Source organism: Chaetura pelagica, unplaced genomic scaffold (assembly GCF_000747805.2).
Source record: "Chaetura pelagica isolate M959 unplaced genomic scaffold, ChaPel_1.0 scaffold171, whole genome shotgun sequence".
Classification (NCBI taxonomy): Eukaryota; Metazoa; Chordata; class Aves; order Apodiformes; family Apodidae; genus Chaetura; species Chaetura pelagica.
Window position 1 is genome coordinate 3,128,443 of NW_009952066.1, and position 23,449 is coordinate 3,151,891.

The 23,449-nt window shown below is 39.2% G+C and overlaps 1 protein-coding gene across 1 annotated transcript in view; it reads left to right on the forward strand.

Annotated features, from left to right (window-relative positions):
* The window catches only part of NT5DC1 (5'-nucleotidase domain containing 1), a 132,620-nt gene extending 109,490 nt beyond the window's left edge, over positions 1-23,130 (forward strand). Inside the window, exons 10-13 of the mRNA XM_010005149.1 lie at positions 2,483-2,601; positions 3,444-3,602; positions 9,181-9,349; positions 23,015-23,130. Coding sequence (XP_010003451.1) covers positions 2,483-2,601; positions 3,444-3,602; positions 9,181-9,349; positions 23,015-23,130 — 563 coding nt within the window. The remainder of the gene's footprint in view (positions 1-2,482; positions 2,602-3,443; positions 3,603-9,180; positions 9,350-23,014) is intronic.
* Positions 23,131-23,449: the final 319 nt, after the last annotated feature.

A 23,449-nucleotide genomic window follows, 5' to 3' on the forward strand; every position in this document is an offset into this window, starting at 1 on the left:
CAGGGAAAGTGTATGTGGATTAGAAACCCCTCTCATTAATGCTGCAAGTGAAACACCATTAATTTCCTCCCACTTCAGGTTACAGAAATAAAATTGACACAGCTGCCCCTAGAGGTGTGAGCACAGGCAGCCATCTGAGATGGTTTGAGGCAAGATTTGCCAGTTCAGAGTTATTATCCCTGTAACCCTACAACTCAAATATCATAAAGGACATTTCCTAATTCCTCATATTTCTGACACTTTCTAAACTCAAGGTGTTCACATAATGCATTAGATATCTCAATTCTCTTTGCTGCCTCCAAGCATAGAGAAGGAAACCAGGCTTTGAAATTTCCCTTCATTTCACTCCTTAAAAGCGAAGTTCCTAACTGAATTAAAACCTTTCCTTCTCCAGAGCTGACACCTCTAAAAAGTGTTTCTTGTGCTCTCTTTTGCCTACCAAGAGAACCTGGCTGACTAGATCATATTGTAACTGTAAATTAGAAGCCTCCATTCCGGATGCATCAAGTAAAGTGTGATGAATTCTATTGCTAGAGGTGACAGTAATAGATCTCACAGAGTGAGAGATCTTCTGCCTTGTAATTAGAATGAATTCTTTCAGTCAGGACTGCCCCTCATGCCTTTCCATAGAGGTGGCAAAGCAGGGTCTTGCCCTTTGCTGGAGCCATCTGGTGCTGCTATAATACATAGGGCTCCTGTTTTCAAATAAAATGTTCTTATTCTGAAAATCCCTCTCATAATTGCTCCATTTTTCTCCAGTATTTTCCTGATTGACTGAATGGAGAGACAATTATATCTATACAAACCTTCACAAATTTCAAGAAATTTTTGATAGCAGCTCAGAATTGTTTTCCTGTTTCTTTTTCTATGTCCATATAATTTCAAGGTTGTGTCTGCTTGTTCAGCCAGCCGTACAAATATGTCTAAAAATACAGGGCAAATAAAACAAATTTGCTGAAGTTTGACAACTTCTGTTTGATCAAAAGTTGTTTGGTCAAAAGTGTTTTAGAAGTCAGGAAATTAAGATTATTTTATTTATAGATGCTATCATGCTTATTATTATCGTTAGGTTTCTGAAAAAGAACAACGGAAAACACATTTCCACACAAGTTCTACATGAATTATTACTGTCAGCTTTGAGTTTCCTTGTTTTTTTTCCTAGTTTATAAAACACTCTTAATATAGAACTGCTTTGTCTGAGATTAAATCCTATGCTTATTCAAATTCTTAAATTCAATTATTAAACAATTAATTAATGCCTCCCTCAACATACCTGTTTCCCTCTTTCTGCTTCTTTTTCTCTTTCTTTTGAGGACCAATGTACTGCACTATGTACATCTTCAGTGTTCTCAAATACAAACCTGTCTTGTCAGTTCATTGTTCTCCAAAATTTGCATTCCAGCTTTCAGCAGTCTCTAATCAAATGAAGTTTGTTCTGTCTTAGTCTTCTTCCTCACACATTTTAAGTACTTTGAAAAATTCTATAAAGCAGGAGAAAAACTGTCCTGCTGTTATACCTAAATCATATCAAAGTACTGTATTGGCTTCTAACCCTCTAGTATGAAAAACAAGACACATTTGATTGAGACTGAATAACAAAATCACCCTTTTGTCTCACCACTTCAATACACAGAAGACATTAATATTAATATTTCTGTTGAAATTCTAGTTTATCGGTTCACTAAAGCTAGTATTTTGGCTCCAGTGAGAAGCTAAAAAGAGTTCATCTGGCAACAGTACATGGATTTGAATGAACAATAAGGTTACATGGATGCCAGGAGAGATCCAGCTGCTATGGAACTAGCTAGAAATGAAGCCTATGGCACAGTGGGGTGATGACTGGAAAGCTGCAGCTTCTGCTGATTTTTCCAGTTCACTGACAGCTGCCAGAGTGTATATATGCCAATGTGGATTACACCACAAGCAGCAATATTGTTCACTCATAATTTCTTCAAAACTGGATGATAACTGGAACTGCTCATTGTTTATGCTGATCTAAGGCCAACAAATGCCCATAAGAGCTATCTCAGTTTGTTTTCTTGTCTTTTGTCAGTGTTTAAAAGCAGTAGATAGTTTGTCTGTGGGGAGAGGTACATGCTGTCTCTTACAGCCTGTCCTATCTCATGGTTTTGCCTTAGATCTGTAGCAGCTGCTCTGTCTGTGGTCCATGTGGCTTCCTGCCTTCACTGCTGCAGTGTTTTGGAGGCAAAGCCTGTGGCTTTGATTCCTCAGCTCCTCTGTAGCCCTTGTAGATGAGGCCCAGCTGCTTCTTTTCTCACAAATGTGTGTCTCCCACCAGCTAACAAACACCTTGACTTGAACCCACGGTCACTATTAGGACTTGAGCCAGACACTGGAACTAGTTAAATGTCAAAACAGACCATCCTCTTCAAGCTGTGCACAGGCTGCTTCTCTCACACTTCATGAATACAGGAGCATGGGCTGAGCTCACTAACAGCAGGTGATTGCTTGGTGATTTCAGAGAATGACGAGGAGCAGGAAGCTCTGCTATCACTGGACAAGCCCGGGTGGTATTCCCAAGGTAATGCTATCCAGCTTTATGAACTACTGAAGAAGATGACTGGCAAGTTGGATCCCAAGGTATGTTATAAGTGAGAGTAAAACCTTCTGAAAATACCCTGTTTCAGTCTGAAGTTCACCAGACAAGCTTTTGTTAACAGTTATTCATATGATTGGTCACAAATTTTTGTTCTGGTTATGACTGCTGATGTCTGAGAGCTGGAAGCAGCATGTTAGTCTTCTTACTGGTACAATATGTAAACTTTCTAGATGTCTTGTTCTTTGTGCATAGCCATGCATTTCAGCTCCTTTGGAGGGAATCAAATTGTAATCAGGAAATAAACAACCTCCCTGAGGAAACAGATCGAATAGATTAAAAGGTAGCATCAATGAAAACTAGGATTATGTTATCTTAATTACAGGTCTGGATGGGTGAAAAGGCCACTGAAGATAGTGGGACTGCACTTTCCCTAAGGTGTAAATTAACCTTGGGCACACAACAGTTCTGAGTCTCCAAGATATCTTCCATCTTCTCCCCTGTTTCCAAAGCTGTCCCAGATTAATTCCCGTTGTTTAGTGTGTTTTCTTTGTAGTATTTTCCACTGTTTCCTTGCAGGCTATTTCTATCAGTCAAAAATCTCAGCTGTGTCCCCTGTGCTGGTCGCAGCTGGATATTCTTGTCCAAGGCCCCTGGAGGGTGAGAGCAAAGAAGGCGTGCTGGACCAGGCTTTTCCTTACAGAGCTGGTTGAAGAGAAACCCCCAAACTGTGACATTAATAAGATCTGTGTGTGTCATGGTGAACTGTAAACATGGAGGAATTTTTATTAGGTTGTTTTAAAGCTCTTTTTCTCTCTCTGCTAAATAGTGTTTCTGGTGTTTTCCTCATATGCAAGGAACTTTTAATTTGCTGCTTCCTTCGTAGGTTGTTTATTTTGGTGACAGCATGCACTCAGATATTTTCCCAGCACGTCACTATAGCAACTGGGAAACCGTCTTCATCTTAGAGGAGCTTCTAGGAGATGAAGTTACAGTGCCTGCAGAGACTGAAGCTGAGCCCTTGGAGAAGAAAGGAAAATATGAGGTAAGGGTTCCTTGCAGACGTTTCCTGGAACAGAAGAAAGTAAGTTACAAAAACGTCTCTTGTCACCTGTGCTGAGAATGAGCCTGCTGACCTTACCAGGTTGCTGGCAGCATCTGCATCCCTTGCAGACGTACCTTCCTGGCTGCACTGGGAGATGCCATCCTGTCCCAGCTCAGCATTGCTTGGGTGGCACACAGTCTCTACCTGGAGCTAAATCACAGACCTCAGAAAAAGAGCTGTATGTGCAGTCCCTTAACCAAAACCCACAATCTTCTTTTCAGTAACAAGAACCTGCCCTGTGTCCTACAAGGAGAAATTTCATGGCCACTTATCTCAAGTCCAGCACCTGGAATTTTTATTAGATGTTTTTAAAGCTTGCTTTCTCCCTCCATGAAATACAGTTTGCTTGTGTTTTTCTTATATACAAAGGACTTTTAATTTGCTGCTTCCTTCGCAGGTTGTTTATTTCCGTGACAGCTGTGCTCAGATAAGAGGGACTGTTTCAAAGTCTGGTTCCATGCAGACTACTGATAGTTACCTGAGATAAATAATGCAGTTTTCAGGTGCGTAGCAGCTGGGAAGCAGGGCCTTAGCACAACTGCCACACTTTCATTCCCCCATGGAAGGTGGAAGGTTACTATGGTTCATCCTTCTCTCTGCTGCAGAAAAACAAAGTAGACAGGGAACAATTGCTTGGATGGCCAGGGTGGCAGTTTGTATCTCCTTTGAGTCCTATGTAGGAACTACAGTGCTGCTTCACTCTGCTTTTGGAGTGTTTCTTCTTTTCTGTAGTTTCTGAATAGAAAGGTCATTTTCTTCTAATTGCAGAGAGATATATATGCTTTTTACACTTGGCTTTGAAAAGCTCTTTGCCTTTTTTTCTTCTTCTTCTTCTTAAGTAATTGTTCTTTGTAATTAAAAAGTGAACTTACTGACAGGAAGATTTTTGTGGGGTGCTTTTATACTAGAGATGTTTTTTTTCTGGCTAAGAGGCATTTTAAAAGCCCCTGTTTTTTATGGACAAAAAGATATCTTCAATGAGACTAAAACAATATAGATGTGATACCTGTTTCTCTACTATGCTATAAAAATAACTCGTTCTCCTCCAGAAAATTGTTCATTGTCTGGATGGAGACTCTGCTGCACTGCTGCATAGAACTTACATCTCTCTGGGGCTTGGGGTTTTTCATTCAACCATGGTTTCCTAAGCATGTTCAATATGTGCTTTTGAGGCACAGATTTTTAAACAGACAGCCAGAAAATGTTTATTTTCCTAGAAGTACAAAGAAGGAGTTACTGAGTGATGTGTTTCTAACACCTTGATAAGATTTAGTTTTCTCCTGTTGCAATACCTCTGGTTGTCTGCTCACAAGATCCATCTTCTGTATCGCTGAAGTTGTCAAGCAGGAAATTGAGACTTTTAGACAAGTGCTTGACATTTCACTGACACTGTAGTATTCCTGATAAGAGATTGCAGTATCTCGGGGAGACACCACCCCTGCCACACACAACCCCTGTTCAGTTTACATCCGCTACCAATGACAGCCAGCAAGCAAGGGAGAAATGAATCGCGTTGATTAAAGGAACCTGAACCAGGGGGGCCATGGCAGGTCAGTGGTGTTATTTCATTACCACGCTGCTCACTGGAGTCTGAACAACAGATCACATCCATATCTCTGCAGTTGACTGGACACCACTAACTTAACAAGACTAGTTCAAAGGGGACTCCCTTTGCAGACCTATGAAAGTTCTATTTTCATTCCCCTAATCAACTTCTTCCATTAACCCTTTGGCTAAGAGGAGAGAAAAGCCAACTCAAAAGATTGTACAAAGTCAGATGGTCTTGGAAAAGTAAGCACTAACGGAATAGGTTTAGTTTTGTTCATCAGCCTTCTCATTTGTTGGCAATAAAAAAATACACTACTATTGCAGATTTACCATGCCATGCTATGTGTGCAGAGAGGGACTGAAAGTTTAATACAAGATGTAATCCTCCTTTCTATCAACCTTTACAAAACGTTATTAAAGAAATAAAGTATTACTTCTAATTTGAAATTAAATCTTTCAGTAAAATTACGAAAAACTGTTTTCAGTTGTTTGACTGATATTTCATCACTAACAGGGAGAGGGGAAGAAAACAACCTCCTCACACAGGAGCTGGAAGGCTATTAATTTCCATTTTCATTAGCAGCTTTTGTCTTTTCCCTTCAATTAAACACATGATATAAGCCAGATACACATAACTGTGAAATTATGGTAACAACTGCAGTTCTTTCAAGTATATGAATCATAACCAAATGACCAAGAGAACAGCAAACTAAAAACTGTTCATGCAATTACTTGGCTCCTAAGTGAATTGCCACATGCGGGGGAAAAAGAAATACCAAGCATTGTGTTGAAACAAGATTCCCCCCAGATTTGGGGGTTTGTTTGCTTGGCTGGAGGCTTTGTTTTTGCTGTCTGTTCTTTATATGTGTGTTCGATTCCATCAATGAAAACTCAAAGAAAAGCTGGAATTTGTCCCAGAATTTCTAGGGAAGTGATCACAGAGGAGCTAGTCAGTGTGTAAGAACCTTGGGCTATAGGAATGAATGGAACAGAAATCAAATAATTTATTGGCAGTTACAGGTGATCTTTTTGCAGTTAGAAGGAAAAACTTCATTTTTACAGTATTGCCTAGTGTCTGTTTGGTTGGGGGGATCAGGGTCCTTAGCCCCCAGCCCCCCCGAATCTCTGGGGCTCTATGTCCTTGACCATAGAGAAGGCTAATTATTCTGTGCCTTTTGGCTCTGTTTTCCTCTTTATTCTCATTTATCTTTAACACAAATCTAACAGGACTTTCAGGAACACCCTAATGGGCTGCTGTGAAACCTGATGAGTTAAAGCAATATCCTTAAAGCAATATCCTGAAGTGAAATCAAAAGTCTGCTTATAGTGATCCATGTTATAGTTTAGGTACAATGATCATTGTTGAAATGTTTTCTATTTGCATGGGACTTGTGGGGTTCTGTTCAAAAATTAAAGCAGCAGTAGGTTTGCCAATTTGCACACCCAGCATGGGTGTGTTATTCAGGAACATCTGGTTGTTGTGACCAGCACAGCTATGCTGACAGAAACACCATAAATACTTGCCATTATACTGGCAAAACTATATTTTGAGCACTGCTTTTTTCTGGCACTGAGTCAGTGGCAGTGTTACTACCTTGGCACACAGCAAACAGAAGTCAGTTCCATCTGTCACATCGGGTGCAGTAAAGTAATTCTAGTGTTAAGCTCTTGGTACAAAGATTATGGTATAAATGGCAAATATCCATCAAAGTAATGCCTCAAAAAAAATGCTAACAGCTTGATTTTTTCATTCCTGTCTCTTTTACATCCTCCTTTCTTTCATCTCTTTACCAAATTTAGAAAAACTTCAGAGCTCAGCTCCCTGTCTGTTTCAATTTAAAAAGGTGATTTGTAAGCTGACAAATCAGTGTTACCTAAGGGTCCTATTAGTGGACTCTGTCTTCTCTGTCAGGAGGCCATATTTGTCTGCGGTTAATAAAGCAAAGGTGATAGTAAGTGTTCCAGAGGTTTTAACTTGGTAGAAGGCCCTGAGACTTGGAGAATGTTGGTATTCTCTGAGGTCTGCATGGAGTCTTTGAGGCTTTATACCCTTAACTGACACAATCAACACCTGACCTGCTACTGTCTCACCAACATGCCTGAGAGCAAAACCACATGCTTGGAAGTTTTGCATAAGAAAGAGAGATTGATTGCTCAGCACTTCCCAGAATCTCCTGTCCTGCTGGGAGAGCAAACCCCACGTCTGTGGACTACAGGAGTAGCTTGTGCACCTTTCAGAGCTCCTCCACCCCCGCTGAATGTGTGCCACCAGGCGTGTGAGGAGTACTGAGTTTAATGGGGAACTTTTGCCTCATTTTACATATTTATAGATTCAGGGAACATGGTCTGTCCTTCGTGGCAGGCAGTGTGTATGCTGCAGATGAGATACAGAGTCTTCTAGGCGTTAGTTAAAGGTGGCAGAAAGAATGATATCTGATGCATCCTAAGGATGTGGGCAAAGCTTTGACATCTCTTTTCAGATTTGAGATCAAGATTTACCCTACCAAACTGCCCTTGTCGTGTGGAGATAAGCCAGTAGCAAAACGATAAGACTTTTCTACCAGGTGACTTGATGACAACTCATAGTTAACTGGGTTTGGTTATACTAAAAGCATGGGCTTTAAATGCAAAATGTCACTCCTTCCTCCTTAAAAATTCCCACTATGAGAATCAGACCTCTGAAGAAATTAGTCCATTTCCTAAATTTTAAGTGTCTATTGAACCAGTCAAACATTTCAAAAAGCAGAAGTCTTAAGATTTTTTTTTCCCTTGTCAATAAACAAGGCCTGGTCTTTTGTGCAAATCCTTGTGTGGGCCACTTTTGATTAATCAACTGGACAGCTGGAACAGCCTTAAGAGTTTTCTGCATCTGTCATCCAGCTGGCAAACTAATTTTAATTCGGTATACTATCTACACTTAATTATGACTGATACAAATTTCTGGTATTTGCATGGCAAGATAAGATTTGGCAAGAAATGATACAAGATTCTCTCCCTGTGCATGAAGGGAAAAGAAAAAAAAAACGAAACCACAAAACACAAAAAATGCCCATCTCAGAAGTTAACTGCTTGTTTTGAAACAGAAGATAAGAGGTTTTTCCAAACCTATTTACATCAGAAGACAGAAACAAATATCTATATTTGTCTGAATCAATACTTCCTCACCATCCCCAGCTATGCTCAGAGAAGAAAGCACAAAATCACAAAAAGAATGGCTCTGTGTTTACTGTTCAGCTGCATCAACAGCTTTCATGTGATCAAAGCCATGGACCTTTTTCATAAATACAAATTATTCCAGCAGATTCTCAAAACCATTAAGAAAAGGGGTTGAATGGAAAATAAAGTACAAAAGTTCACACATCTGGAGGCACACACTACAATATCTGTTCTTCTGTGCTTTGCTGGTCTGAAAAGATAATTTGCACACAAATTATTTTAACAGATTTTCTATAGTGTAGTTCATAATTTTGATTTCCATTGTTTCATCTTTCTGTAGAGGCCTCCTGGAGCTTTTTCTGGCTGCTTATGGCAATATATATAGCAGGTTTCAAGATGAACTGCTAAAAAAATCGGTTTTACTAATGCTGCTTTAATGCTTCCTTTAAAACACGAGTCTACATGTTGTTGTCTGAAAATATTAATGAAAAAATCCGTTTTTCACAATTTGCTAAACAACAACAAAGCAGAAAAACAGGGAAAAGAGAAGCCTTTTTTAAAGGGAAAAATTATTTAATCCAACTTTTTAATTTATGGATTTAGGGAATCCATAAATTGTGTAAACAGGAGCTTGGGAACTTGTGGGAGGAAGACTATTACTGGTTTTCTTTATAATATTTTAAAGTCACATTGCTCATGAGGTACAATACAGTTTTCCTAGAAAATCAGAGAAACTGGATTTGCATAACTCATGTTGGATAAAGACAGATTTCTTTTTCTTTTAAGATTACATATTTATTTATTTTTCTTTCAGGGAGATCAGCTCAAAGCTCCTTACTTTATATCTAGACAGTGGGGCTCTTTCTTCGTGGACAGAGTGCCAGGCCTGGAAAATGCAGAGGAAACTATAGTTCGCACATGGTCCTGTAAATGTATTAGCACTTATAGCACTATTGCAATCCCTACTATTGAAGCAATAGCAGGTAAGGAAAATTGCTGTGTTTTGGTTTTTTTTTCTAATGAAAATGTAGTATTCATAGTAACTTTGTGATACTGTAGATTTATTTTTGAAATTATATGTATCCAAAATACATTCAAAAATATTATGGTCATATCATGCAGCAGTTCATAAAATCATAGAACCATAGAATGGTTTGGGTTGGAAGGGACATTAAAGATCATCTGCTCCAACCCCCCTGCATGGGCAGGGACATCTTCCACTAGACCAGGTTGCTCAAAGCCCTGCCCACCCTGGCCTTGAACACCTCCAGAGAGGGGGCATCCACAACTTCCCTGGGCAACGTTCCAGTGTCTAACCACCCTCACAGTGAAGATTTTCTTCCTAATGTTTAACCTAAATCTCCCCTCTTCTCCTAAATCCATTAACTCCTATCACTACATACCCTTGTAAAAAGTCCCTCCCCAACTTTCCTGTAGCCCCTTCAGGTACTGGAAGGCCACTGTAAGGTCTCCCCAGAGCCTTCTCGTTCTCCAGGCTGAACAGCCCCAACTGTCTCAGCCTGTCTTCATAGCTGAGGTGCTCCAGCCCTCTCATCATCTTTGTAGCCCTCCTCTGGACTCACTCCATGAGCTCTATGTCCTTCCTGTGTTGAGGGCTCCAGAACTGGACACAGTACTCCAGGTGAAGTCTCACAAGTGCAGAGTAGAGGAGCAGAATCACTTCCTTAACCAGTTAATGCTAGTAGTTATTAATTACTTTGATGTTTATGCTTGCTACACCAGTTCACTTATTTGTATGTGCCTGCATAGTTTATCCTAAGTTAGAAATAGGATGCAACTTTTAACAGATTGTAGATTAGCTTCTGAATTTTGATTCAGGACTTCCCCACAGTATTTTGCTGTGTTTGTTTGCAGTGGTGAGTTACCTTAGGAAACAAACACATGCCAAATTACTTGGGCTTTTTAGACTTCTAAATAAGTTTCTCTCTGATCTGGCTTGTTATCCTTCCTCAATCAGCTCACTTATCCCTTCACAGCTGAAATGGAAATGAATGAATGCAGGAATGTAATGAGGCCAAGATTGCCTAGGACTATGTTTCTCTGTCTTTTTTCTTTGTTTTTGGGGGTTTTTTTTTGTTTCTTTTTTAATGTGTGTGTTGCTTTTGAAACTGCACCATTATGGACAGAACTGGATCCTAAAATATTCTTCTTATTGGAAAAACAAGGCAATCACAAGCAATGTTCTCAAAAAATTTACCTAAATTGAAAAACCAGCTCTTGCTTTCTACCTTCTTACATCAAGGCTCAAAGGTACAAAGGCATCAAAGGTACAATTATGGCTGATCTTCTGATTTCCAATAATGTTTATCCCCAGAAGCACCATACATTATTTTGGATGGCTTTTAGCAAGACTTGTAGCAGCAACACTGCAATAACTTTGCAATTTATCAGTTCAATATGAAGTGGTGGTGAAGACCCTTTATCTACCTACTTATATATCCTCAGTCTATCATTTTGCCTTCCTGAACTTTATTGACACACCATACCTAAAGGAATAAACAAATTATTAAATGAATGAGGTGCTTAGCTGTATGATGAACACAGCAAGAGTTTAGTTTACTAACCCTTCTGTTTAGCATCAGTTGCCTGCTTCATGCGTAAGACCAAGGAATAAAAAGTCAATCCGAGAGAGAATTTCATATTTCTCTAGCAGTTATTTCTACACCAAAATATGTGCAATAGACCAGTTCTTTTCTACCATATTTTACACTTTTACTTTTTATAAGGATCACTCAAACCAGAAAATTCATAGGGTGCCAGAATGTATTTATGGTTCTGATATTTGCCTTGTTAAAGTCAGCAGTTCAGCCTAAAGGTACAAAGCCCAAATATACCAAGGGAAATTGCCAGGAGGGAGGTAACTTCTTGTAAAACTCCTTTCTAATAGCTTTTCCAGAGCCATTCTGTGGCTTGCTTTGGAAGTGTTGGCCTAAAGGAAGCACATTGATCAGCCACACTCTGAGAAACTGCTTCCCAGCCAGCTCCCTAAAACCTCAGCTCAGTTTGCAGGGCTAGCAAAGGCTTCAGACACCAAAAATACCACCAATTTCCCAGTTACAGATGTAGGAGTGAGACCTGGAAAGGCGTATCTGTGTAAATTGGTGAGTAATACATCTGCCTGCCTTCCATGCAAAGTCTGTTCCTCTGTCAGGAGGGATGCTGTGCACTGTCCCTCGCTGCATCAGACCAGTGCTGGGGCAGGTACTGGTGTCTGCAAAACTTGTACCCCAGAGCTAAAGGGCAGAGCAGAAATAACATTTTTGACTTGCAGCTGTGAGCCTGAATGCAGACTGAAAGCTGAAGGTAGGAGAACATCTATGGTTCCTTACAGAGAGAGAGGTATTCCTTGTTTGTTTGTGTGAATGAGCAGATGTTCATTATTATGGATGCAGAGGAATTCCTGACTTCTCTCAAATACCTTGTCTGACTCCTGTCACAGCACGCTGTGAGAGCCCCTGCTTTGCCAAGCCCCTAAGTTTTTGGCTGCAGTTTTAAGTCATAGCTCAGCTGCAGGTACTTGGGAATAACTAGCTAGCAGAGATTCAGACAGGTTATGTGAGTTTGATGCGCTCCAGCTTTTCCTTTCTTATTCATCTACTTTGATTACCAGCAGAGGACTTTCCACTGCTAAGCTGCAAAGACACAGGCCTTTCTTCAAGATTCCCTGAGCCCAAACGTGCAACCAGGTTTCCAGTGTGCTGACTGTGCCAGCCCAGCTCCCAAACACCAGCCAGCACTGCCCTGGCAGCACCTGTCTCAGCCTGACCCAGCCACCTGCTGCAGCCTCCCAGGAGTGGGGTGCTCACCAGGGCTTCTCTATCAGAAATCTCTGACCTGGCTTTTGTACGTCTACATGAGTGATAGTAAGTGCTTTGTGCAAGTAAATATTCCAACAGCTTGTTTTCTGCAAAAATATTTGAGGAAAATCAATTGCTTCTATGCTAAATTTGAAATCTGTTTCTGTTGTTTGGATGCAGCATGTATCTGTGCATAAAGAACAGCTTGGTGCACTTCACAAGACACATTTTTCATTGAAAAAAAATATTCAAAAAACATTATACGGTGTTATTCAATACTAGTGGTGTTTTTAAAAATAACTCAGGTTTCATCAAAATTCATGTGGGAACTATTGTGAGAGATTTATCAGAAATTAATTTTGGGTAATAAAACCCCTCAAGCCTGTTTCCCTTTTTTTTTTTTTTTTAATAGAGGAAATATGTAAAAAAATTAATCTATAAATTTGGATTGAGAAATTGGAATAGAAACAGCTTTGATGGTTCTCTTTTTTCACCAACATGTTATAAGTTTGGTGCAGATGCTTTCTGATACTTTCACCTGCAGAATTTATACATGTCACTAAAGGAAATGGTCTGATACTTACCCAAGAATATCACAGGGGAGAGGGTTTCACAGGGAATGTTGATGTTGCATGTTTTGACCATTCAAAGTAAAAAACAACAAAGCATACACACAAATTCTATGTGTAATTAGTCCATCCAGTCTATTCTTTTTAAGCTTTCTCTGGTAATCGGATGGTGTGGTTCTTCTACACTTCTGTCACTTGAAAATTCAGTATCTGACTCAAAAGGAGGTTGCATTCAAAGATGCATTCAAATTCTGAACTTTAACCTCGCCTCTGGCAAGGAAGCTATTGATGGGATTGCAGATGACAGCATCACAGTTTGTCCTGGCAGTCCCTGAAGAGAAATTGGTATTTCCCTTGTGCATGAAAAATGACATTTTGTTTTGTCCTGGTTTCATCCTGGCTCAAACCAGGACATGTTTATTGTTAAAATTGTCCAAAGGATCTTCTGTAATACCTTCTGTGTACTTTCCTTGGTTTGGAGTGGAAAACAGTTAAAGGTCAAATAAAAATACTTGCTTTACACATTATCACCTTGACATTGGGACGACATTAAAAAGGTTTAACTGAAGAACAACATTACAGTTATATCTTTGTAGTATTAAGAGAAGATCAGTTAAGTTGAAAGTTTTCCAAATATTTCATACATCTTGTATGAGCTAATTCTCCTTACCCACTTTTATTAAGCAGGGAAGTTTTGGAAAGCTGATGAGCTGATTATTGTATTGACCATAAGTGGTTAACAAAATAGTAGAAGCCAGTGTCCGTGCTACTATTCTACATGCCTCATTCACAAACCCATCTGTTTCTTCACTTCTCTGCTATTGAATCTCTCATTTACAGCTCCCTTACAGATTTTCACCATTTTCAAGCACAATGAAATTGTAAGCCAAGTTTTCCAAACCAGGATCCATTGCTGTGGGAATGTTACATTTGAGCTCACACATGGAAATGAAAAGGTGTAGGGGTCTTTCTGAAAAACAGCATTTTGCGTGAACCGTATTTCCTAATATATCATCTTCCATTTCAAAAAGTGTGGTATGAGCCAAGTAGAGGCATCTACTCCTGTCTATCATACCTGAATAATCTGAATTTTACCTTCAAGGAACAGGTGACTGCAATAATCACTTATTTACTTCTCAAGTTTTTGTAGGAAAAAGCTACTAAAATAACTAGTCAATGCTACCATTTCAGATGGATATTTGATTAGTAATTCCTTGATCCCCACGATTACATGCATGTTTCAAGTTAATGGTTTTCCTTTAAATCTCATTATGATTGGTATTTTAATAACTGTCCCACTTGAAAAAAGTCCATTATGACTAACTGTGAAGTTCTTTGCTGCAAGGAAAGCATAAGAAAGTGGGCTTTAAATCCTAATAAGGAAAATGCAGAAAACCCCTTTTTTTTTAAATTTCATAATTGTTAACCTGATTTCCTGAACTTGTCTCATAACCTCCCAATGGTGAGGTCATAGGATTAACAATTACTGCAAGCAAGAAACAGAGATTGAGCCATGTTGCAGCTCAAGAGAGTTGCATTTCAGAGAAGAATTAGTGCAAATGTAAATGTTTCATGGAGACAAGAGTTCATTTCACACTTTGGAGATTTGATAACCGAGCTTGTGTCATGCATGAGGATAATGCATTTTTTTGAAATGTTGAGTGCTATGTGAAATCTTATCAACGCTTTGCACATATGGGTGCCTAAGTTTTCCTTCGTGCCTCTTTGTTATTTCATTTAGCTAGTACAAGATCAAAATCTTTGTTATAATTTACCAAATCTGTCTCTTTGAAGACAGCTACAGATCTGTACCCTGCCACTTTCTGTGGGAGCTTGAGTCGTCAGCCTCCTTGCTGTATAAATATAATGATAAAATTGCCAGTGAACCATGGCAAAGAAGTTCATGTTTCTGCTTAGAGTTGCAAATTATCTGCACAGTGGAAAGCCCAAGGCAGGTTTGACTGGGGCACCAAAACTGGCAACATATGGGTCATAGATACACAAGTCTGCCTGATGCAGGTCAACTACAAATTGCAAACCTCATACTTACTTCAATGTGCTTTTATAAGGAAGAATCAACTATTACTACAGAATTAATTAATTTCACTAATCCTGTAGCCATATTCTCACTTCTGTTTCCCAAACAGTAACATTTGTAATTGTTGCTGAAATGAAACAAAAAAATCCCCTGTATTTTTAAAAAATTAGTTCTGTTTTGTCATTGACACTACATCATCAAATCCAGCTCCTATTAAAATTTAATTAGTCTTTCCTGTAACTAGAGTGATAATTATGTGCTCTTATTTGAATAATACAATAATAGCATATCATTTCTTTAAACTTACAGAACTATGAGATACATTACTTGTTAATTAGCAGTAACCTTTTATATTTAATGCTTTACCCTACAACCATTCTTTTACTTACCAGCTTCAGTCTAAAAATGTATCTATACAATTAACATCTAAAGCCTAAGATTATCAGAATGCTTTGAGATTTTAAACTGCTTTGGGGCTTAGCTGCTATAAATAGTAGTTGCGACTGAAAGACCAAATAAGTTATTTTTATAATGAAACCTTTTATGCAGGAAACATAGTTTTCTGTTTGGTGAAAAACTGGTGTACATATGTAACAGCAACACTTCTGAGGTTTTCTGGTTCTGAAGCTTTGATGCAAATAAAAAACCAAGTAGCAAATATAATTGATTAAAGAAAAGATACGTGTTCTGAATATATCAGATCTCACCCTTTATGTCAAAGCATCAGATAATGTAAAACTGGTTCATCTGTTTCAGGAAACTAGTTTCAGTGTTCTTCATTTAAGAGAAAAACATACTCTACACAACAGACAAATATAATGCTTTTTTTTTTTCAGCTGCAAAATATAACTGAAACAAGCAATAAACTGCATTTCAACCATAAAAAATTATTATTCGATAAATCAGAACTAGCTTGTAAAAAGTCTTCAGGACCCAGTTGTTTCCCAAAGGGACTTAGTCCCCAACTTTCCCAAAAGATTTGACTGCTTGGTAGTAATTTTCAACATAGAAAGGACAGCTTTCAGTGTGCTGCAATTTTTTCAGCCTTCCCTGCCTCCTCCAGAAAGGTGTATTGACTTGTTCTCTTGAAGGCTGTGTCAAATCATGCAGAATCCAAAAGATTACTTCCTAGCCAATAACTGACAGAAATGTTCCTGCCTTCGTTATGCTGCTCTGTGAGATGTCAAAATACAGCCACCTCTAAAAGATTAAAGGGAGAACTCATGAGCAACTCATTAAGAAAGGGGGAACCACTCGGTCATTTCTGCTTTAAAGTTATCCTTCAACTCAGGCAGCATAATTTCATTTGCAGGCTGTAATTAAAGCTATAATTGGTTTTTTACTAGATCGCTGAATTCTGGGGTGGGTTTAGATTGCTTCTTTAAAAAACACTGGTGATAATACAAAGGGTTGATAATTTTTCAGTGTGAAAAACAGTGAAAATAGGTAAGTCACCAGTTAGTGAAAATATTTCTTTGACCAGGTTGGAATTTTACATAACCAACCTCACATGTACGAAAAAAAAGTAGCTGGAAGCATTTATGTACTCTGGATTGGTGCCTAACACGTTCCCTCTGGATTGAGATGGTAACACACACAAAACAGTGTAGGCTTTGTCTTCATTCCTCAAAAAGCTTGATGTGTGTCTGTGTGTGGCTTTTTTTACCTTAAGGTAAGCAATGTTTGTCACCTATTCTGAGGAAAAAATAAGGAAAGAAAACATTTGTTTTACAGGAGAGGGGAACATGACAACAGTAACCAAACTTTGGAGAGAGTTTGGAGAGACCTCAAAATGAAAGTAAGGAGCATATCATTGTTGCATTTATCTTAATATAGCTCCTTCACAGTCTCAAAAGGCAATTATTTATTTTTTTTTCTTGATCAATCAGAAATGCCTGTCATCTCAAACAACTGCTTGATTTCAGGCTAACATCTTCGACTTACCTCAGAAGCCCTTCTCACTACCCTCAGATCCAGGATGAGTCATTCAGACAGAAATTAATTAACAGAACCCTGGAAGACTAACACCTGCTAGTAGGATCTTGGCATTCTCTTAGGATTTTTTTTTTATATTAAGTCTTCATCTAAATACTTTAAAATATTAAAGTCCACTATTTCCTTTTGATCAGTTCCAGATCGAGCAAAGAACCACACAGGGCTATCTTCTCAAAGGATCTTCAAAAATCACCATTTAAACTAACATCAAAATGAGAGAAATTTCTTTCACATACAAATTATGAGTTTTCCCACATAAACACAAAATACCAAGGGAATTTCTAAGGCTTTTCTTTCTTCAGAATCTGTCAGGCTCAGATGCAAGTTTAGTACACACCTTGTACACAGCTATTTTGCTTAAGCGAGGGTCAGCAGTCCCTTGGCTAAAGTATAGACCCTAAGTAATGTGAATTTTTACTCCCAAGATAATTGCAGTGAGACAGCATGACACTGGCAGTCACAACAGCCACAATGGGATGGTCTTTCCATCCCTCTGGAAATCCCTGATAGTGAAGCTGCTGCTTCACATCTCCCCTCAGTTTGCCACTTCGATTTTCTCCAATGTCATAGAATCATAGAATTATTAAGGTTGGAAAGGACCTGAAAGATCATCAGGTTCCAACCGCCCTGCTACAAGCAGGGACATCTCAAACTAGACCAGGCTGCACAAAGCCTCATCCAACCTGGCCTTAAACACCTCCAGGGAGAGGGCATCCACAGCCTCCCTGGGCAACATCTTCCATTGCCTTAATGTCAGTTTTGTCCACGTTAGATACAGCAGAAGAGTAACCAGTGATAAACCCCAGTGACAGTGAGGTCCTTTCTCAGGCCAAACTCATGCTAGAAATGCCTACTGGCAGAGCTGGAGGCATGATCTCCAACCAATACCCCTGTGTTGGCAAAAGCTCCTACATCAGTGCAATTAAAACAGCAAACCTGCAGTTTAACTGAGGCTACTTTTAATCTTTATTCCTTTATTCCTGCGTGCCCAGGAATAAACTCCACTGGCTCATATCACCAGCTACATCCAAACTCAGAAGTTTTAGCAGCTTCCTCCTGTAGAGCATACCAGTATTGACAAGTCCCCCCACTCCCATACAACATTGCACTGGTACCCCCCTCCTCCTCCTAACATTTGAGTCACAGAGTGTGCAGCAATAACTTCTATGTAACTGATAAGAGCAACACTTTTCTTGTGCTGACTTCACTGTTTTAGAAGCTTGTTCCAGTACAGCAAACATCTGACTTCCTGTTTAGGTAAATCAGCCTTAGAAGTTTTGCTAAAAATAACTGCTATCAGAGAAGTCTACTTGTGAGCTTGAGGGGTGTTATTTTGGCACTAATACACATCCTCACATTCTGAGCTCTTGCTGCAAGTTCTGCTTTGACTGTTAAAACATACTAATGGATCAGGAGATAAAAACATTTAAATTTTTTTTTAAACCACCTGTTATAATTTACCTGCAAGCTGGCAAGTCAGGGCTCTTGACAGTGCAGCGAAACTGGTGAACTCCCCTGCATCAGTTGTGCTTTCACCACCGTTTAGAAATTATTATTAGAAATTGTCACCATTAAGAAATTAGTATTTTCCTTTTTTCTTCAGCAGCAACTTTGAAATACCAGGAAAGGTCTATGGCAAAGCTTCTAAGCCAGTATAAATTACTGGAATTCCTGTTACAGCAAAAGAATTAAAAGAATTACTAGCTGATGATCTGCCACTGTAGTTGTACCACCTGGATGCTGAGCTGTAACAAAGAGCTCTGCCTGTGTTTTCTGAGTTTTGCCACTATTAAGCAGTTTTTAAAAAATTTCAAGTTAAAATTTGGGTATTGCTAGTGAGGTTTTTGTTTTCCTCACGGTGCGTTTTCCATGGTGATACTCAGGAGGATATATTTGGATTCAATGAAGAACTCAGCCCTGCTGTTTACTGGGAGGTTTCTGCAGCATCTGGCTCCAGCCCCTCTGGCTGGCAGGCAGCAGACCTCAGAGCAGGGAGGGGAGCTCTGCTTTCTGCAGAGCTTCGCACTCGTCACAGGGATGCTGCTGTGGTGTCATCATGAAAAAATGTTGGCTTTGCTTTTGTTGGTCAATACTGCAAAATTATTCCTGACGTTTCTGTTGTGTATTTTGGGAGAAATCTGTTTCAGTCTTGGAGTGTGCTTTTAATTGGGGGAAAAAAAGAAGAAAAAGAAAAAGAAAAGCCTTCCATCTAAAGAGCTTAGTTAAGATTATATTTGTTTAATGTATTGGTTTGTTCAAGGATATCTCAAAAAAAAAGGATTAGATGTACTGAGTTTATCGAGCAGGCCTGTGTCTGGATTAGATTATAATTGTCTTCCATTCAGTTACTCAAATATTTTCCTGATCACTCATCAAGTATATTACATTTTCCCTTCTTCTTGTGGTTTCTTTTTGCTTCCTTGTGGCTGGAACTTTATTTTTTCTTCTGATAAAAGCTTGTGGCTTTCATTTAGTTTGCTTACGCTCACTGAACAGCACACAGAGACTGAAATGTTGTCAGCTTAATAACTATAAAATAAATCCATCTGTAACACCTAAATGCATGTGTGGATATAGGTATAAATAAGCATTGGAACACAATGTTGTAATTAATGCCACTTAATACCTGGATTTGGATAACTGGAGCACAGTAACTGGCAGTGGTTACTGTTCAAACATCATAACTGCAGGGCTGCTGGAGTCCTGCAAGTGAGGTAGGGCAGGGCCGGAGTTCTGCTTCTGAGCTCCAGCTGAGGCATATAACCTATAAGGGCTTCCCAAGGCATTGGGAGATGCTGATACCACTCAATGGTCATGGCAAAGGAAACTGGTTTTCATCATTCTTCTGTGGGAGCAAAGAAAGGAGTGCAACAGAAATACAGGGGGATTCATCTAATAACTGACATTTCTGTAGCTCTAGAAAGGGACACAGCTGCGACTCTCCATGTATGACTTCTAGGAGTCTTTGGCTCTGCAAGTGAATGGCCTGTTTGTCTTGGAAACAAAATGAGTCTGGGTGGAATTACCTAAGTAGGATAGAAAAATTCGAGGATTGTGGTCCTCGAGCAATTGGGTAGAGGCAGCTATTTCATTCTTCTAGCCTCAAGCTGTTTACTTTGTTCAGGATTGGATTTTTTTAGGCTAGTAGCAATATTGGATGAGTTTTGTGCTGAATTCATTGCTCATGTAGGTTAGGACTGATGGGAGCTTCCCTGCCTAGTTCTATCTCAGTGAGGACTGGCTATCTGCCCCCTGCCTAATTTATAACTCTCTGTCAGGGTTAGGTGAGGAGTGGGTGCCAAGATGCAAAGGTCTGTCATGACAGCAGCAGTTGGGAGCATGCAGCCTAGCAGAACCTGGAGAAATTTTCTGGCAAAAGACACTAGGAAAACTATCAACTTGGAAATAAGCAATTTTGTGTTTGTTTGTTTTGTTCTTCCTCAGGCCAGTTTTATTATCAAATACTGCTTTGTTTCTGGGATGGGGTGAGGGGGAGGGGAAGAGGGTTGCATGCTTTTGCATCAAGCTGTGGACTGTGCAAGAATTTCAGTTTAGTGAAATGGAGCTGCTTAGTTCTTCTGTGTGTCATCAGTGATAATACGGAACACGACCAGATCTGAAATGAGCTGCTGCTGTGTCCATGAGGCAGACTCCAGAGCTGCATCACTGCTCTTTGTTGATGAGCCAGTGTTGCCGGACGCAGTGACACCATTGCCATTCTCATCAAAGCAGCTAGATTGAGCTTTGCTATACAACTCACATAATACCTTTGCAATCCAGGGCAACTGTGGTTTATTTTCAGTTTTCAAAGTTTTCAAAGAACTTTGTTAAAATAAACTTAGTTTAAATTAACAATCTTCATCTATCACATTTTCTGGATTTTCATTTTTCCGTAGATTTTGCATTCCCTCAAAAAAAAAAAAAATCTTCACTTCTGTTTCCTTCTATTTGCCCTTCCTTTTCACAGTGTGTTTATTCATAGCCACTACGATTCCAAGTGTACCTTTCTGGATCAGTCCAGAGCCTTGCCATAAATATATCACACTAAGAAAGCAGTAATACAAAATGGTGTGTATTCCAGGCAAAGCAAACGCAGGAAATGAAATCACTGATGGAAAAAACACCTGGAAACAGGAAGATTTTTACTATGTATGTGATACATAAAATCTGCTTAATGGGTGAAGAATAGTATCTGCTTCATTCAACTGTCTTTCAGTGATGCCTTGGGCATCATTTTTACATGTTGTACAAGTACACTTCCTCAGACAAAAACAATATTTAAATTGATAAATTGACTACAGAAAAAAAAAAAAAGGGGATCATTCTCTTTTGCAGTGTTACGCATTGTGAATAGAATAGGTTTGGTGTTCAAGCTGATGGAGTAAAGCTAGTTTATGGAGAAATGTCAACAAAATTACTATTTTGATCCAACTGGTTCTTTTCTTCTGTAGCAATTCAGCCCCATTTGTGCTGCTCTTTGGTTAAACTGCTCTTTGGACACTCCAGACTGCTAGCCTAAAAAGCTAGTGAAAGCTTTTATATAAAAATAACTGTATGGCATTTAATTTGTATAGCTCATATTCAGAAATATTTGCTTTCCTTTTTATTATTATTTGTTATTTTGAAAACCTTTGTTTTATACAGAGTTGTCATAAATGGACTCAGCAGCCAGTAAATCCACTGGGCCCTCCACAGACTAGAAAAACATCTGCCTGTTCTGCTGTACTCAGAACAGGCTCCAGAGATTCCCCTGACTCAGACAAAATGAGAAAATGTGCATCTTTGACCAGCTGAGTAGAAGCATAACTTGCTTCCAATCAAGTCTCCTCCCATTTCTGCTTTACTCCAGCCTCTATCTGATTTTTCATCTGGGTCTAAATACAAGTGTGCAGTTGTGTTTAATATGGTTTTATGGCTGAAGACCTGGATCCTCATGCCTTCCTGTGATCCGCTTGTGAGACAGACCTGAACCTCCTGTGGTTTGTGCCAAAACTGCTAAGATTGGGGTTTCACAAAAGCTGCTCTGCATAACAAAAATAATAATACTGTAGCATATCATGAAAAGGTATCATCACCCTAGATTTACTCCGAAGTAAAAAAAAAAAAAATAAGGAAGAAAGAAAGGAAGAAAGAAAGGAAGAAAGGAAGGAAGAAAGGAAGGAAGAAAGGAAGGAAGAAAGGAAGGAAGAAAGGAAGGAAGAAAGGAAGGAAGAAAGGAAGGAAGAAAGGAAGGAAGAAAGGAAGGAAGAAAGGAAGGAAGAAAGGAAGGAAGAAAGGAAGGAAGAAAGGAAGGAAGAAAGGAAGGAAGAAAGGAAGGAAGAAAGGACTAAGGAACAATTTTTAAGTTTTACTTTGGTTCTAAACATACAAGCTGGCAAGGAGCTAACCCTTTTTTGTTTTGGTTGGTTTGTTTGTTTGTTTGGTGTGTTGTTGGGTTTTTTTCATTTATTGGAAGGGTAATTGTTTCTTGAATTAAGTTTTATTTGTGTGTTTTTTTCGTTTGGTTTCTTGAGCTTTGAATGTGAGGTGAGCACAGGAAGTATCAGTTTTCTGGCTGTGAGGGTGGGTGGGTCACTTCTGGCAGCAAAGGCTTGTTTTAAAAAGCTACATGAAAGAAAGCTTTGACTGTTTGGAACTACTTTAATGCATCCAGCATTCTTTACAAACTGGAAGTGATGTGTACGACAAGTTACAAGTGCGGATTTCTAAGAATGCTTGGTACAAAGTGATGTTGTTTACACCGGACTGCAAGAAAGCCTAAGAGTGGGTGCCTTTGTGGAGTCTTGCTGTAATAGACATGAAAAAAAAAAAAAAAGAAATGTATTACATGGCTTAAACATAGCCCTCTTCTGAGTGGATTACTGAGCAAAAAGAGAAAGGTGACATACTGAAGAATGAACTTGAAAGTGTTCTAGTGGGACAATTCCATCTAGGCTCAATGAAGATTTTTGTTTAGTTTTAAGCATTATTTAAATCATTCTCTATGAGTAGCATGATTGCAGCAGTACAGGAACTCAATATCCTTTACTGCAGTTGAGTAAACTCTGAAAGTCAATCCCTTGGACAGCTGAAGATGTCAAATAAATATGTAATCACACGATCCGAGTTCTAATGCTGGTGAGCAAACGGCTCAAGGGCTTAAGAAGTACTGCTGTTCTCCATAGGCTTATTTTTTATGTGATATGGTCTGCGTTGCTAATCAGATGTGGTATGTTTCTGTCTTTTCAGATTTACCACTGGATTACAGATTTGCACGATTCTCAAATAGCTCAGCAACTGCTGGGTACTACCCAAGGCCTCCAAGAGCACTGCTGCCAAATGAGGAGTCAGTGACTATGAAATAGGTTGTTGGCTTTTTTCCTTAAATGACCCTGTGGTCCGTACTTAAATTGCTATCAGATGCTAATTGGTGAAAATGCTGTGTGATGCTTCATAAAATAGAATGATGGATTAAAGCAGACTCCTGTGTAGATTTGTGTTTCACTTGTTGCTCTAGCCCTGGCGGAGCAGGTGAGCGATGCATCCTTCTCTCTAAACCTTCTGACCACCACTGCCTTTCATAAAGTGCTACTGGCTTTTTCCATGCGCTGCCCAAATCCTTTACAAGAAATGTACCCGTAATAACTCATCCCAATTTACATCCTACATTTTCAAGGACATTTT